Source organism: Episyrphus balteatus, chromosome 3 (genome assembly GCF_945859705.1).
Source record: "Episyrphus balteatus chromosome 3, idEpiBalt1.1, whole genome shotgun sequence".
Classification (NCBI taxonomy): Eukaryota; Metazoa; Arthropoda; class Insecta; order Diptera; family Syrphidae; genus Episyrphus; species Episyrphus balteatus.
The window spans coordinates 95,882,443-95,897,891 of record NC_079136.1 but is presented as its reverse complement, the minus strand read 5'-3'; the positions used below and the strand labels follow the sequence as shown (position 1 = coordinate 95,897,891).

General features: G+C 32.9%; 2 protein-coding genes across 2 annotated transcripts; one reads left to right on the top strand and one right to left on the bottom strand.

Moving 5' to 3' along the window:
- Nucleotides 1-1,262: 1,262 nt before the first annotated feature.
- LOC129914747 (uncharacterized) lies at nucleotides 1,263-6,146 on the top strand. Its single transcript, XM_055994106.1, has 3 exons — nucleotides 1,263-1,539; nucleotides 1,629-2,033; nucleotides 5,488-6,146. Exons 1-3 carry the CDS (start codon nucleotides 1,398-1,400, stop codon nucleotides 6,063-6,065), a joined length of 1,125 nt encoding a protein of 374 aa, XP_055850081.1. The 5' UTR covers nucleotides 1,263-1,397; the 3' UTR covers nucleotides 6,066-6,146.
- Nucleotides 6,147-6,160: 14 nt separating this feature from the next.
- On the bottom strand, nucleotides 6,161-11,491 carry LOC129914746 (uncharacterized). Its single transcript, XM_055994103.1, has 4 exons — nucleotides 11,339-11,491; nucleotides 9,803-11,202; nucleotides 6,497-6,687; nucleotides 6,161-6,425 (listed from the first exon to the last, which is right to left on the bottom strand). The coding sequence occupies exons 2-4, from the start codon at nucleotides 11,178-11,180 to the stop codon at nucleotides 6,300-6,302; spliced, it is 1,695 nt and encodes a 564-aa protein (XP_055850078.1). The 5' UTR covers nucleotides 11,181-11,202; nucleotides 11,339-11,491; the 3' UTR covers nucleotides 6,161-6,299.
- Between the last annotated feature and the right edge of the window lie 3,958 nt (nucleotides 11,492-15,449).

Sequence of the window (15,449 nt, the reverse complement as noted above, 5' to 3'; positions counted from 1 at the left end):
TCACATCTGAACGTTGATGTGTCAGTTTGGAATTTTTCATACAAGTAAGCGTACCACTACCGCCAAGCCTTTAAAGGCTTGGCCACACCGGAGGGTATGCGGTAGCGGTACGGGTAGAGGTAACGGTACTTGTATGAAAAAAATTCCAAACTGACATATCAACGTTCAGATGTGGAATTTTTTTCATACAAATATCGTTACCGCTACCCGTACCTCTACCGCATACCCTCCGGTGTGGCCAAGCCTTAAGGCTTGGCCACACTGGAGGGTATGCGGTAGCGGTACGGGTAGCGGTGAGGGTACTTGTATGAAAAAAATTCCAAACTGACACATCAACGTTCAGGTGTGGAATTTTTTTAGTACAAATATCGTTACCGCTATACCGCATACCCTCCGGTGTGGCCAAGCCTTTAAAGGCTTGACCACACCGAAGGGTACATGCGGTAGCGGTACGGGTAATTGTATGAAAAATATTAATCACCTAAATATTATGTTGTTGTTCCAGTTTGGAATTTTTTTCATACAAGTACCCGTACCGCTACCGCATATATATATATGGCCAAGAGCTATACAAGCTCTTCCGAAACTATCTGTCAAATCTTCAAGCTTCGGTAGAGCTTCAGTGAAGCTTCGTGATCCTGATGAAAAGCATACATAATACGGGTTAATTAGTGATCTATATGGATCAAGTGCGATAATACAAAACGACTATTGTTATAAAGGGTCTACCTTGTGTAACATGATCCCTTTTCCATGTCCAACAACCTCATATCCTGTTTTCACTACAGCCCAAATTCAAAATCTGATTTTTTTCTGTGCGATTTGACATTCGAAATGAGATAATTTGCGTAATTATCTCATTTGGCCTCTAGTGAAAACAGGATATTACTAAAGTTTAACAGAAGCTGAAAATGTAGCTTCGGTAATATCTTCATCAAAGCTGAAATGTTAGTTGGGTAATTATATCATTTGCCCCTGTCAAAATTGGCAATAATCTATTTTCACTAGAGGCCAAATGAGATAACTTGGCAAATTATCTCATTTCCCCATTGACCTAGTAAAAACAGGGTATAATGTGTGAAATTATCTCATTTGGGCTGTAGTTTACCAAAACGTAGTCAAACAAACCTTATCGGGGAAGTTTGCATTTTGGTTATTTGATTAAAATCGAACAGTTTTCTTTGACATTTTTTTTCGCCGCAAAAACAACAACTGTCAAAATTCCAAAAGAGAAAAGACTTCATGCATTTGTGCATACATATATTTCAGTCTGAAGTCTGAACTCAAATTTAAATTCAAGGAAAAAATATTTTTATTCACAAAATTGCATTTTCATGTTCATCGTTTAAACAAAACAAAAAAAAAACAATCTTAAGATAACAAAGAACTAAGAAAAAATGTTTAAACTTCTTGCTGGAATTCACATTCAAGATAAACCAAATGAATTTATTCACCTCGATAATATTGACTTGGATCAATCTGTTTTATATCTCAAAACAGAGATTGGCAAAAAAATTGATATGCCTCCAGAATCCCTTGGTAAATATTAACATTGTTGTTGTTTTCTTTTGTGTTTTTGTCTGATTTTCTTTCTCTCTTAAATACTCATTTTCTTTTACAACACGCAGAAGTTGTACACTATGGACTAATTTTAAAAGATGATGAATCAATTTCTGACATTGATCCCTATGCCACTGTACATGTTTTCAAGAAAACCAAAAGATGCGAACCCTATGTTCCCAATTTGCCTGAAGATTATGAAAATGAAGTTCATTCACTTTTCAATGTTATATCGAACATTCAAATCAATGTCAACTCCAGGGTAAATATATTACAAAAGATTCTTGCTGAATATCCGGAATTTCGTAGAAATCTAGGAGCTCAGGCATTAATTAGAGATTCGGTTCTATTTAATACACTGCATCAACCTGAGGTTGTTAAAAATATCGCCGAAAAATATCCAATTATTTGTGAAGCAGCTGCGTTTATTGTGGAAACAGTTAAGAAAGAATTGGCACGTAATTCGAATTATAGTAAGTATACAATTATTTAATTATTATTTATTAGCTGTACCAACCCATTTTACATTTTCTTCATCAGTTAATTCTTATATCTAATAACTTTAAACGCGCTAAAATTATTTATATATGTAGATATATAAAATAGGTCTCTTGGAAACGGCTCTATATAGTAAAAAATTTGGGAGAAATACACTTTCTCCAATCTCAATCGGATAAAATCTCCAGAAAATTTTTGACCCCGTTGATAAAATCTCCATGGGGAAAGGCACCCATTAGACAAAATCTCCAATAAATAATTTTTTCTCCCACTTTCTCTAAATCCCCAAAAATCTCCAAATAGCAAAAACAAAAACGGTATAGAATGATAAAAAAAAAAAAACACTTAAATTCAAAGTAAAATCAGAACAAAACGCGACAATTATAAAATCATAAAGGTTCCTCTTTAAAAACGCAATATAAAAAAAAATTATTAATGTAAACAACCGTGATTTGAACCTTCATTATTTGACCTACTATTCGTATGCCTTAACCATCAAGTTGAACTAAGCATTGAGGTTAGTTATCGCAGCTTGCTATTAAGGCCGTGTGCGAATTGCGTTAAAATGTTGGTTAAAATTTCTACCACGATTAAAATTTGACGTTTGGTTAAAAAAGGGATCAAATTTATTTTTTTGCTGTGCGAATTGGGTTAAAATGTATTAAATGGGACTTTTTTCTTGGTACTACTTTGAATAAAATTCCCTCAAGATAAAACAAAATTACCCTCAAAAATGGTTTTTCTTATATTCAATTAACTATTTTTTTTAACAAAACCCAGTTGAAAATATATCAAGTTAAATATTCTAGTATGAAAATGTAAGAAATTCTCAATTTCACATACTTTTTTTTATTTTATCGATAAATTCCCATTTCATTATGATCAAAAAGAAATTTATTAATTCAGTCTTCTAACACTAATTCGTAGTTCACCAGCTGCCAACAAAATAGAAATATTAAAAATAAAAAACAAACAAATAATTAGTAGATTTTCAATTTTTCAAGATGAATATTAATTTGAGGAATTACTTTGTATTAATACTTTTAACATTTCTTAAAATATCAACGCATTATAACAAAAATAATTTCAAATCTATCTTGATCTTTCTATCTTGAGAAACGTCAAATTTTAACCACTAGTGTCAAATTTTACCCTGCTCCGCAGCTGGGTAAATTTCAACCCATTTTATTCACCATGCTAGTGTCAAATTTTAACCAAACGTCATATTTTAACCAACATTTTAACGCAATTCGCACACGGCCTAAATATGAGTGAAAATAGGTCTTTCCAATATGAAAATGAGCAAGTTGTGTATCTGAAATTTTGGGATTTTCTCTCGGAGATTTTACCCATGTCTGTCTTGGGGATTTCGGCTTTGGGGATTTCCTTTTTGGGATTACGGGTTTTGGTCATTCATTACGAACCCAAAATATTTTGGAACAACTTTCAGAAAAATTCGCCCACTGCCACGCCCATTTTTCTCATGTATAAGTTTTTTCGGTAACTGCTGCTTTAAAGATTTCGATGACATTTTGAGGCTTTATTCCTCTAATAACGTTTTTGTTTGATAATTCTTAGAACGGTCCGGAACTGTCCGATTCGGAATTCCAAACGAACAAACTTGGATACTTCTTTTCGATTCTGAAGATTGGATTTCTTTGTATTTGTGAAACGTCAAATAATGCGACGCCTAATGAAAATTTTGTTTTGTTAAATTTTGTTTATTCCACAAAAATGTATTCTTTTTTTTTTGTTTTACTTTATTTGAATATAATTTAAGGTTTGGCACAGTTAAAAATTTCGGCGGAAGCGCATTTAACCACTTCAATAAATTTTTTAGGGTTTGTTCCTCTAAGGTCTAAAACGATTGAAAAATGGAAGTAATTTTTAAAAATCCGCCAATTTTGTTTACATATTGTCCATTATTTGTCCTCTTTTATACGTTCTTCCTCTTCTAAATACATATTTGTTTATTTGGTAGCATGAATACATTGAACAAAACGTTTTTGTATCACTGGAATTGAATTAAGGGGGGAAATCCTTCTGAACGATTGCTTTTTCAATATTTTTTTATGTAAAACTGAAAGCTTTTTTTGAAATTCGCGAAAACTACATGATACTGTACAAATTATGAATTAGTGATAAGGTTCAGGAAATTATTTAGAATTAAAAGAGAAAATTTATGCCATTAAAATATGTTATAAAAATAACAATTACAGACAAAAAAACACAATTTCTTATTAAACTTGTAAAAAACATAGATAATCTAATCTACTTTATTTTTTCTATTCAAAATTGGTACAATATTAAACCTAAGAATACGGACATGGCAGTCTACCGGAAAAAATATTTATCCTAAAAATTATATTCAACTTTAAGGTTCATGCAGTGGCCAACGAGTGGGCGCGTAATCTGGACTAATAACTTCTTTAGTTTTTGAGTTACGTTGCAAGGCTCGTAAAAAAGCGATTCGAGAAAAATGCTTTTAAAGTTTTCGTTTTGCTGTAGGTTTGATACGCATGGGTCTTGGAAACTATCTAGGACTTTTGAGGCTTCATATAAGGTTTAAACTCCTGAAAATAGTTTCTTCAGATGATAAATGCACTTATTTAAACACAAAACAATAATTTAAAAAAATTCCACAGGGATTTCCCCCTTTATTTTTTTCTTCTTCGTAAATCAAAATAGAGAAGATCACACATTATTTTTATTAAACGTGTTTGAATTATCTACTCAAAAATGAAATTTGTAATGAATGAAAAAGATTCATGATGGTAGCTTATATCTTGAGTTTTACTAATCGGATTGTCAGGATGTTTTCAGGCTAAGGAATATTAAGAGAGAATTACTTTGTATTCAAAACGATAAAAAAAAAACTGGATAATAAATTGAAATTGAAAATGACATCAAAAACATCAATATACCTCTTGTAGCTCTCATGATATTTGCATGTAAAAGGGACAAGTAAAGGTTATTAGAACGAACTTTGGAGCCTTGCATCTCAAGACCCTGACTTACGATTTGAAAAAAAAAATTCATAGATTGAATATACTAACCTCCAGCTACATTCTGAGACTAGTCTCATTAATGTACGGTCATGGCCCAGGTCCCATATAATTTTGCCCCATCTCCTTTCTTTACATATTATTGTAGGAAATTGAACGCTCTACAAAAAAAAGCCTTATACACTTTTTTCGTTTATCTAACCATTTGAAAAATATTTGAGGTCCAAAAATCGAGAAAATCTTTCAAAATTTGTTTATTGTTCTTAATTTTGTAACAAACTGAAAAATTATAATATTCAAACGGGCAAGACATATTCTTGTAGGAAGCAAATTGCTCCACAAAAAGGATCATACAAAATTTTTAGGCCTTAAGTTAATCGTTTTAATTAAATTTATTAAAAAAAAAATTAATTAATTTTTCTAGTTGCTGAAATAGTATCGGACACAACTACCAGCTCTGAAGAAGAGAACTCTGGTACACCTGCTAATCAATCGGAGCAAGCTCGCATTCGTCGTATAAGTCGTCATCAATTAGCAGCGGCATTGCAACAAGCCGGAACTACATCTATGAACTCTTTGTCTGACATTGCACAGCGAAATACGGGCGCTACCGATTCCGGTTCGGGCACAAATCCTCAAACACCACAAGCACCTGCTGGAGGACGCATTTTATCTTCTACTTTTAGCAATGCACTTGCAAGAGCCCTTGGTGCCTTAGGAGCCAATAATGCCAACTCCAGTAACTCCACAGAAACCCCTGAAGGAAGCAACAATGAGGCAATGCAATGGATGGACAGCGATCCCTTGGATGTTCCCTCTCCCAGTGATGATATCAATGATTTACCAGCAAGGTATCGTGAACATCAATATGCCGATCAGTTGCGCTTAATGAGCCAAATGGGATTCACAAACTACGCAGAGAACATCAGTTATCTAACCATTACCAATGGAAATGTTGAAAATGCTGTCAATCTTATCATGGGTACCCAGGATACTCGTTGAAATCATTACACACAAATATTGTAATGCTTAGTATTTATTTTTCTCAGTAATAATAAATTAATAGATACATTTCATCATAAAGTGTTTTTTGCTATTGCATTTTTTGTTTTTGTTTTATATATATAATATAGTTGGTATGGGTAGGATACTTGTGTACAAATATTTATGGGTAAGGACTACATATACATTATTTATTAATAAAAAGCTGCTCATATAATTTATTGATTTGTTTTACTATGAAATAAGGAAGTCGAGAGCTCTATCTTTATTATTATCGAACTTGACAAGGGCTTCAGAAATTTTAGATTCATCAAATCCCAAATCGAGAAGTTCACTTAATGGTATAAGATGTTCAATTATCTAAAAAAAAATTATTATAAAATGGTTAAGAGTTAGGTGGTAAAATAAAATGATAGAAACATATTACTTACTTTTTTATCATCATTACCATACAATTCGGCTATTTTGGATACTCGTTCTAGAGGAAATCCCATAAAGCTGATGTTTTTTGCCAACTTTTGAGACGATGGAGAAAGTTTCATAAAGCTAGTCGAGGATGAGGAAGAAGATCTAGACGCTTGATTTGGACTTGGTAGTGATTGCGCTGAATCAGCTGAGTTTCCTGAAATAATTTAAAATTAAGCGTAGAAAAGTACTGAAAAGACTAGGTTAAAGTTCTGATTTTTGATTATTCATTGAAAACAATCGCTTTGTCCCGGGCACCTACTTTATAGAATATACATATTTAACAAAGGATGCAAATGCAGTTGGAAATGGTAGTCATTGGATGTAGTTTTTTTTTCGTTGGAGTCCTACTTCAAACACAATTCTTTAAGTTATCCCCCAGCTGCAACTGACGCCATCATGGATAGCATTATTTTAATAAGTCCAGCTCAATTTGCATTTTTTTCAAATTTTTCATCAAAGCTGAGTACTGTTAGTTCTATCTAAAAACCGAGAATGTCAATCAAAACAGACACCCCTTAAGATTTTACGTTCTAATTCACAAAAAAAATCTTTTCAATAAAAATGGAACGATTCGCAATGCCTTTTTCGCTTCTTGTGCTGAAATTTGAAAGTTCTCAAAAAAAATGTCAATTTTTCTCCAAAATTAAATTTTAATCAAGAATTTCACTCGGGTTGTGCTTAAAAAATGAAGAAACACGGAGAAAAAAATATCAGCTTTAAATTTATAAGCTTGAATTAGACAAGATAAAAAAAATGAATGCGACTAGATTGCCGTAAATACTAAACGGAAAACTGTTAAACGGCTCTATTCTGCTAGATGGTTCATGTGAAAGTCTTATATAAGAAGCGTTTAAATCGGAGTTAAAATTAACCTTAAGCAAATTTTTTTTACTTTAGAATTTCTAAAACAGACGGAAATAACGATTTGCTTTCGAAAGTTAGAGGTTTTTCAAAGCCAGTTTGTATCGAATAGCAGAATAGGGTTGAAAGTATTTTCAAATCAATAAAATTAAAATTAAATACAAAAATCTCAAATGAACAAAATTTCCAAAGTAAAAAATTAAAATATTGAATGCCAAAATTTCGAAAACTTCAAATCACATATAATCTCGAAAATCAAATTTTCAGGAAATTATAAATAATAAATAAATTTCAGGAAATTTAAAAATTTTGTGGATTAGTATGTTATACTATACGGTGACCATCCGTCCCGGTTTACCAGGGACTGTCCCGTATTTCTACAGCTTGTCCCGGGTTTTTATTTAAGAAACCCGGGACGTATAAGTGTCCCGTATTTTGTAATTTGTCCCGTGACTGTCCCGTATTTGGACAATCTCTGATTTTTTTATTCAATATTTTAAATACTTTTTACGGAAAACAAGAAAAGAGTGGCTGGAAATTAAAATTTTTCTAATTTTTCGGATAAAGCATCAAGCCTAGTACGCTTCTAAAGCAAAACGAACATTTTTCTAAGTCTCCAAAGGGAACAAACTTTAGCTGCAAGAAAAATTGCCTGGACAAATAAATGGGAGTGACAAACAATTGAAAAATCTCCATATATTCTGGCATAGATAAGAATTTCGCTGCGTACTGTGCAACGAAAAGCAAAATTTTGTGCTGGATTTGTATGAGAATTTTCGTTTCGCATCTAGAGTAGGCTTTAGTTTTTTTTTAAATTTTCGTCAATTATTAAGTTCCAGCTTCTGTTTGTCAGGTTGCTACACCAGGTAAAATGTTTTCGAATAAAGAACAACTTATATGGAAGAGTAAAGAACCCAGATTAGTTTCAAAACTTTTAAGGACATATTAAAAGCTGTGTTAAAAATCATACAATTTCCAAATCATTTAAAATAAAATTAAAATGTTAAAAAACAGCTCTCCCGATTTTGATTAAAAAAATATTTTCTTAGAAGTTTTCAACAGACATTATTATAAAACCATTTTCTTGATTTCCGATTTCGTAAACAACTCAAATGAATTCAACAAAAACGCTCCTATAACATGGTTTAGGAAATCTTGATATCAAAATAAGGACAAATTATGAAAACTCATTTAAAAAAATTTAATTTTTTTTTTTGAAAAATCAATATTTTCAAAACGATCCAACGAATTTTTTATCTGTCCCGGGTTTCGCTTCCAGAAATATGGTCACCGTAGTTATACATGAAAGAGCAAGGCCTAGTGACTAACAACTCTCAACCGTACTCATGTGCGTGTAATTAGTTTGCAAGAATGGAAGGGACCAGAGATGCACTTTTTCAAGATAATGATACTCTTGGATGCTTTATCAATTTCTGGCAGGAGGCATTTGCACGCCTAAATCTTAACCATTGTCTCAAAAGTAAATTGTTTTGCGAAATTTGGGTGTTAGAGATGTTGTATTTCGAGGTTTTTGAAATTTTAGATAAAATTCATTCGATATTTTGGTTTTAGGGATTTTTGTTATTTGAGATTTTGAATTAAATATATTGTCTTACGATATACTGTTTTTCGAGATTTCGGCTTTCGAGATAACTGGGTATACGGTATACCCCAATGGGGTCATTATTTTATAAAAAATTATCTAGTTTCGGTTGTAACATCTATTCGGATTAAGTAGTCTTGAGATAACTAGCTAATTTCCGTGTCTATTATGACACACTCCGGAATTCATTAACCGCTGTTACAGGACAATTTTAAATCCTTGTGGCACCAAATCTCTAAACGTAGGGCCCTATTATGACTCGCGAGTCAAACGTTCGACTCAACACTCATGTCGTAAAATTCCGATGAGAAAACTGCGACTTTCACCCCGTAATGAAATCAAATGAAGAATATGATGTGCCAATATCATTTAAAAACGCTGAATCGCTTATTACAGCGATTCTCAAGTCATAATAGGGCCCGTAATTCTTGTTAGGCCGCTTCTAAGTTTTGGCCACCCTATTATCATACTCACAATCAAAGCAGATTTATCAGATTTGCTTTGCATAACCTTTTTATTGGAATGCCCAACTTAGTTTTGCTCCTTACGACCAACGCCTTTAATTAATAAATTTACAGAACTTAAAAACTCGTCGCGAAAATGTTAACATTATTCCTCAAAACAACCTAATGTTAGCTTTATCAATTTTATTTTAAATTTTGATTATAATTTCCAGTTTTGCTGTGTGCTAATTTAGAAAATGGGTAAGGTATGTATGCACAAGGAACCATTTATACAAATACATTACAAAGGAATATTCACTTAACTCTAGTTAAATAAAATTCAAAATCAAAATTTAACTTACTCTTTGAATGATCATCTATTGTTTGACTATTATTCCTCGTCCTTCTAATCTCCGAATCTCTAATTTCATCCTTCAATTCCTTGAGAATGTCCGGAACACTTTTCGACTTACTTTTCGGAACAATTTCGTTGGCTTCCAATCGATTGCCAATAATACCCGTAGACATCATTCCATCCATCATTTGCATACCATATCGAGAAGAATCACAGTTATAATTATTTAAAAATGTTCCATTTGGATAGTTATTGAATTTATTAGTATGGACCATCCCCACTATCCCCCCAGACGACGAATTCTGTTGCTGATGCTGTGTTGCATAGTTTCCATATAAGTAATTATGATTACTTGTTTCTGGCAAGGTATTGTTATAATTAAAGTACAAATCGGCCGAACAAGGTTCCATATTATTGTGATGTGTAACTGTTGCATAATTCATCATGTACTGGTTTTGTTGATCTGATTGGTGCTGCAGGTGATGAGAAGGGTGTTGTTGGACATGCAAAGCTTGTGTCTGTGACACCAACGAGTTATAATAGAAATTTGGCTCTTGGGTTGGATTACTACTCTTGCTAATGCTGTTTGGTACTTGTCCAAAATCTTTCGACAATTCATTTACTACTACGGAAGGACTACTTACAACTGGAGGAGGAGCAGGAGGAGACTGTTCAGGAGCTAATTCTTTACTAACTACTGCAACATCATCTTCCTCGACAGCAGAAGTTAAAGGAGCATTGCTCGCGGAATGTCTCTGAGTATAATTCAGTACTTGAGCTAAAATATCTAAATCATTAATTGTCTTCAGCTCGATATTATCAAACGGCGACGATGTATCATTTTCGAAATCTGAATAATTGATTTTACTAGGAATTAAAACGGACGATGGTGAATAGGTCGAGTAAGATGAGTTCAAAGGACTTGCAACTGTCGGTTGCAGAATTGTGTCAAAGCACTGTCGTGAATGATGTGTGGACTGGTCGGGTTTGCTAGGGGCGACAACAACTACTTTATTTTCTATTGAATTGTCTTCTTCTTCGTTATCTGACGAAAGATCTTCTGCACTTGGATAAGATACAGCTGTAAGAAGCTGCTTTTGCTTGGCTTCGTTGTCGCGACATTTTTGCAATTCATAAACTCGTATCCGTTCTCGACGATTCTCTCTTTCAATCTCACGAACCTTTTTCCATTCTGCAAGTTTTTTGACAACTTGTTTTTCCAATTGAAAATTATATGTGTATTGAGGAGATTCGTAATGGTCCTCAGTTAAATTTGTAAGACGATTTACAACCGCCTGTGGAATGGTTACTTTTGGTGGTGGTTTGTATTTTTCAGATATTTTAACGGGTACTCCATCGATGTAGTTGAAATTATTAAAAGACATGATGATGATTTCGTGGAGGTATCTTTTGTTTTAATCATTGTTTTATATTTGTGCCAAAAATAAAGATACAATTGATTGAGTTTAGAGGAAAAGTTTGATGGTGAGTCATTTAAAAGGATTTAAATTGAAATGGAAATAGATTATTATTATTTACTTACCATTAAGGTCATTTTATTCTATGTGTTTTCTATATGTTTTTTAAAGAGTTTAATCAATTGGTTTTTTACTATAAAATTTCGTAGTAAAAATAGAAGAAAAAAATAATCCAAAACTTTTGTCAGTCCAGTAATCGGATAAGAAAAAAAATTGACAGATTTCGTTTTAGACAAAAGGGTTTGTTCGTTTACAAGATTTTCTTTATATGTCAATTGAATTATGTGTATAGAGTGAATAATACAATGTTTGGTAATTCGCCGTAATTATTATTTGTGGCACATGGATGATTTTAAAATACTAGTATGCAAAGCCGAGACATTTTTCATCAGATACAATCAATGAAACGAAGTTACGCACTAGCATGGTATAAAAAGAGAAGGTATGATCATTAGAAAAAACTCAGTATCGAGAACTGTCAAAACTTATGGCTACTTAAGGTTTTGACAGCCCAGCCCATTGAAATTGTTGTTGTAAACAAATTTGTCTTGGAAATTGTTGTTGCTTTTGACTTTGCCAAATGCCAAACGTCAAAACCTTACTACCCCATTTTGTAAGATGGCGGCTCTAATGATCATACCTTGTCTTTTTATACCATGACGCACTAGCACTATTCCGTTGATTTTCTAGAATTTTGTATGGTCCAGTTGTACAAATATTTAAACCGCGGATCGGTAACTTTTATCTTCTGAAATCAGTAGTAAAGTTGAGGTTTAGCACTGGTTCAACAACTTAACCAAAAATGATCAAAGTTTGTACAAAAACTGACACTGAAGTTAAAATTGAATTTTCGAAAATCTAAAATCCTGTTCACTGTGATCTCATATCTGTAAACCAAAACTTGTTTTGCGACTTTGATCCTAAAATATCTGCTTCCCAATGAAGGGAAAAAAATATTTCGATTGCAAATAATTCAGCAACCCGAAATCCTACAAACTTTTGGCTTTCGCATATGGATAGAGCCTAAAGAGACCTATCTTTTGATATGTCATTCGATTAATTAGAAGAAATTTCTTGAAAATTCTGTTTTTTTCGGATCAAAGTCCCAAAACAAATTTTGGTTTACAGATATCGGATCACAGTGAACCAGGCCTAATGCATTTGGCTAAAAAAAAACAACTCTTTTTTAAGATTTTCGAAAATTATGCAAGGAGAGTACTACGCCTTGTCTAAAAGAACGGAATTGTCAAAAAATTTCTTCGAATCCGTCGAATGAGAAATCAAAAGAAAGGTCTTTAAAGGTATAACTACAACGGCCACTTTTTGCAAAAAGTCAAAAAGTGAAAATTTTCAAACTCATTTTGTGACAGTTTTTCCTACCACAAAATTAAAAATAATGATGCAGAAAGCTTATTTTTTGGTTTAAAAAATAATTTTTGTAGTTTATTCCACAAACAAATAGCGCTAGAAAGAAATACAAAATTTTTACTTTTGTAAATTTCCAACTTTTTCACTTTTTAGGTCATTGTAGTTATGGCTTTAAGGTCTATTCATAACTGAAAATCAAAAGTTTCTAGGATTTCGAGTTCCTGAATTATTTCTTCCTTCATTCGGAAGCAGATTTTTTCAGATCAAAGTCCCGAAACGAATTTTGGTTTACAGATATGGGATCACATCAGTGAAAACAGGCCTCTATGCTTTTAGCTAAAAAAAATACAACTTTTTTTTAAGATTTTCGAAATATATGCAAAAATATGTGTCTAAAAAAAACTAACGCATCAAAGTGTGGCCTATACCTGAATTTGCCGTTCGGGACCCTCGAATTAGTTGTGACATTTTCAACTTTGTCGCTCACTGTTTTCCTTCAAATTTTCGACATTTTCCAAATTCGACAAGAATTTACCAATTTTCGCGTTGAAAGTGTTGAAAATGCCACAACTAATTCGAGGGTCTCGAACGGCAAATTTTGGTATAAGCCACGCTTTGATGCGTTAGGTTTAAGCCACTTTTTAAGCGCAAATTGGTAAATTCTTGTCGAATTTGGAAAATGTCGAAAATTTTAAGGAAAACAGTGAGCGACAAAATTGAAAATGGCACAACTAATTCGAGGGTCTCGAACGTCAAATTTTGGTATAAGCCACGCTTTGATGCGTTAAGTTTAAGCCACTTTTTAAGCGAAAATTGGTAAATTCTTGTCGAATTTGGAAAATGTCGAAAATTTGAATTAAAACAGTGAGCGACAAAATTGAAAATGGCACAACTAATTCGAAGGTCCCGAACGGCAAATTCAGGTATAAGCCACGCTTTGATGCGTTAAGTTTAAGCCACTTTATGGAGGGTGCCTCGCTAAGTTGACACGTCAAGTTAGCGAAACATCACACTTTTTAATGAAAACAGTGAGCGACATCGAGGGTCCCGAACGGCAAATTCAGGTGTAAGCCACGCTTTGATGCGTTAAGTCTAAGCCACTTTTTAAGCGAAACTTGGTAAATTCGTGTCAAGTTAGCGGAACAACACTGAATTTGAATGAAAACAGTGAGCGACAAAATTGAAAATGCCACAACTAATTCGAGGGTCTCGAACGGCAAATTTTGGTATAAGCCACGCTTTGATGCGTCAGGTTTAAGCCACTTTTTAAGCGAAAATTGGTAAATTCTTGTCAAATTTGGAAAATGTCAAAAATTTGAATGAAAACAGTTAGCGACAAAATTGAAAATGGCATAACTAATTCGAGGGTCCCAACCGACAAATTTTGGTATAAGCCACGCTTTGGTACGTTTAGTCTAAGTCACTTTTTAAGCGAATTAATAAATTTGTGTCAAATTTGGAAAATGTCAAAAATATGAATGAAAACAGTTAGCGACAAAATTGAAAATAGCCCAACTAATTAACGACAAATTAGCGGCAAATTCAAAAAAACCTTTTTTAGAGATGGTGTTTCGCTAAGTTGATATCAAGTTAGCGAAACAACACATTTCCTTATGAAATTATGAAGCTGCAAAATCGAAATTATCACAACTAATTAACGACTAATTAATAGCAAATCATGACATACTCAAATGTTCAAAAAGACCTTTATTAAGAGTTGTTGTTTCGCTAAGTTGATATCAAGTTAGCGAAACATCAAAAATATATATGAAAACAATGAACGACAAAATCAAAAGTGCCACAACTAATTAACGACTAAATAACGGCAAATTATGCACCTAGTCGAGTTCGGATCGGTGAATGTTGTTTCGCTAAGTTGACACTCATGTTTTATATAAAACTTGTGCTTTATGAACAAATCTGCTGAGCAGAACTGTATGGTAAAACCTGAGTTTTGGTGCAGGTTTTGGATTTTTTTTTTGGCGAAAACCGCGTTTTAGCTCAGTGGGAAAAGGCTACCTACAAAAAATAATTTTTTTTATTTTTATTTGAAATTTTTAATTTTTGCATATGTATTTTAAAATAAAATATTGTAAAGTAATACTTTACATCGGGCCAAAAGATTTATAATTTTGAAAACATATCAAAATCCTGCAAACGATTTAAAATATTAAGCCTGGAACGCTGCTCGCGCTAAATTTTAGCTCCCATACAAATTATCGAAAATTTTTAGCCGAGCTTAAATGGATCCCATACAAATTACCGATAACTTGTATGGTCTGCTATTGCTTCTACACGAAGACGAAAAGTTCAAGATTCAATTAATGAAGGGAGAAAGAAAGTTCGAAAAAAAGGGATGGAAGATTTTTTACCCTGTGACTGTGAGTCGCCGGTCGGAAATTTTGAGACTCACTCTTTGATCTTGTTCTTTTGCTTCTTGCGTCTTCGTGTAGAAGCAGACATGGGAATTTTATCTCGGCTAAAATTTAGCGCGAGCAGCGTACCAGGCTTTACCGGTACCGGTATTATCGAATGCTTCCATTTTCGGATAAAAAGTATTCAGATACAAAAAATATCTTCAAACACGTTCATCCAGCAACTCTTCTTCGAACATTTTGCTTCTCTATTTGTCTCTTTTCGTCTAGCATTTTTTTTTTTTTTTTTAAGATTTACACTACCATACAAATCTATCCAACAGAAATTTAAAGTAGTACATAAATACTGTAAATTCTATTTACATACAATTTTTCTTTATCATCTACTCAATTTCAACGCTTTTTGTTTTATTAAATGAAAATTTAAACTAAA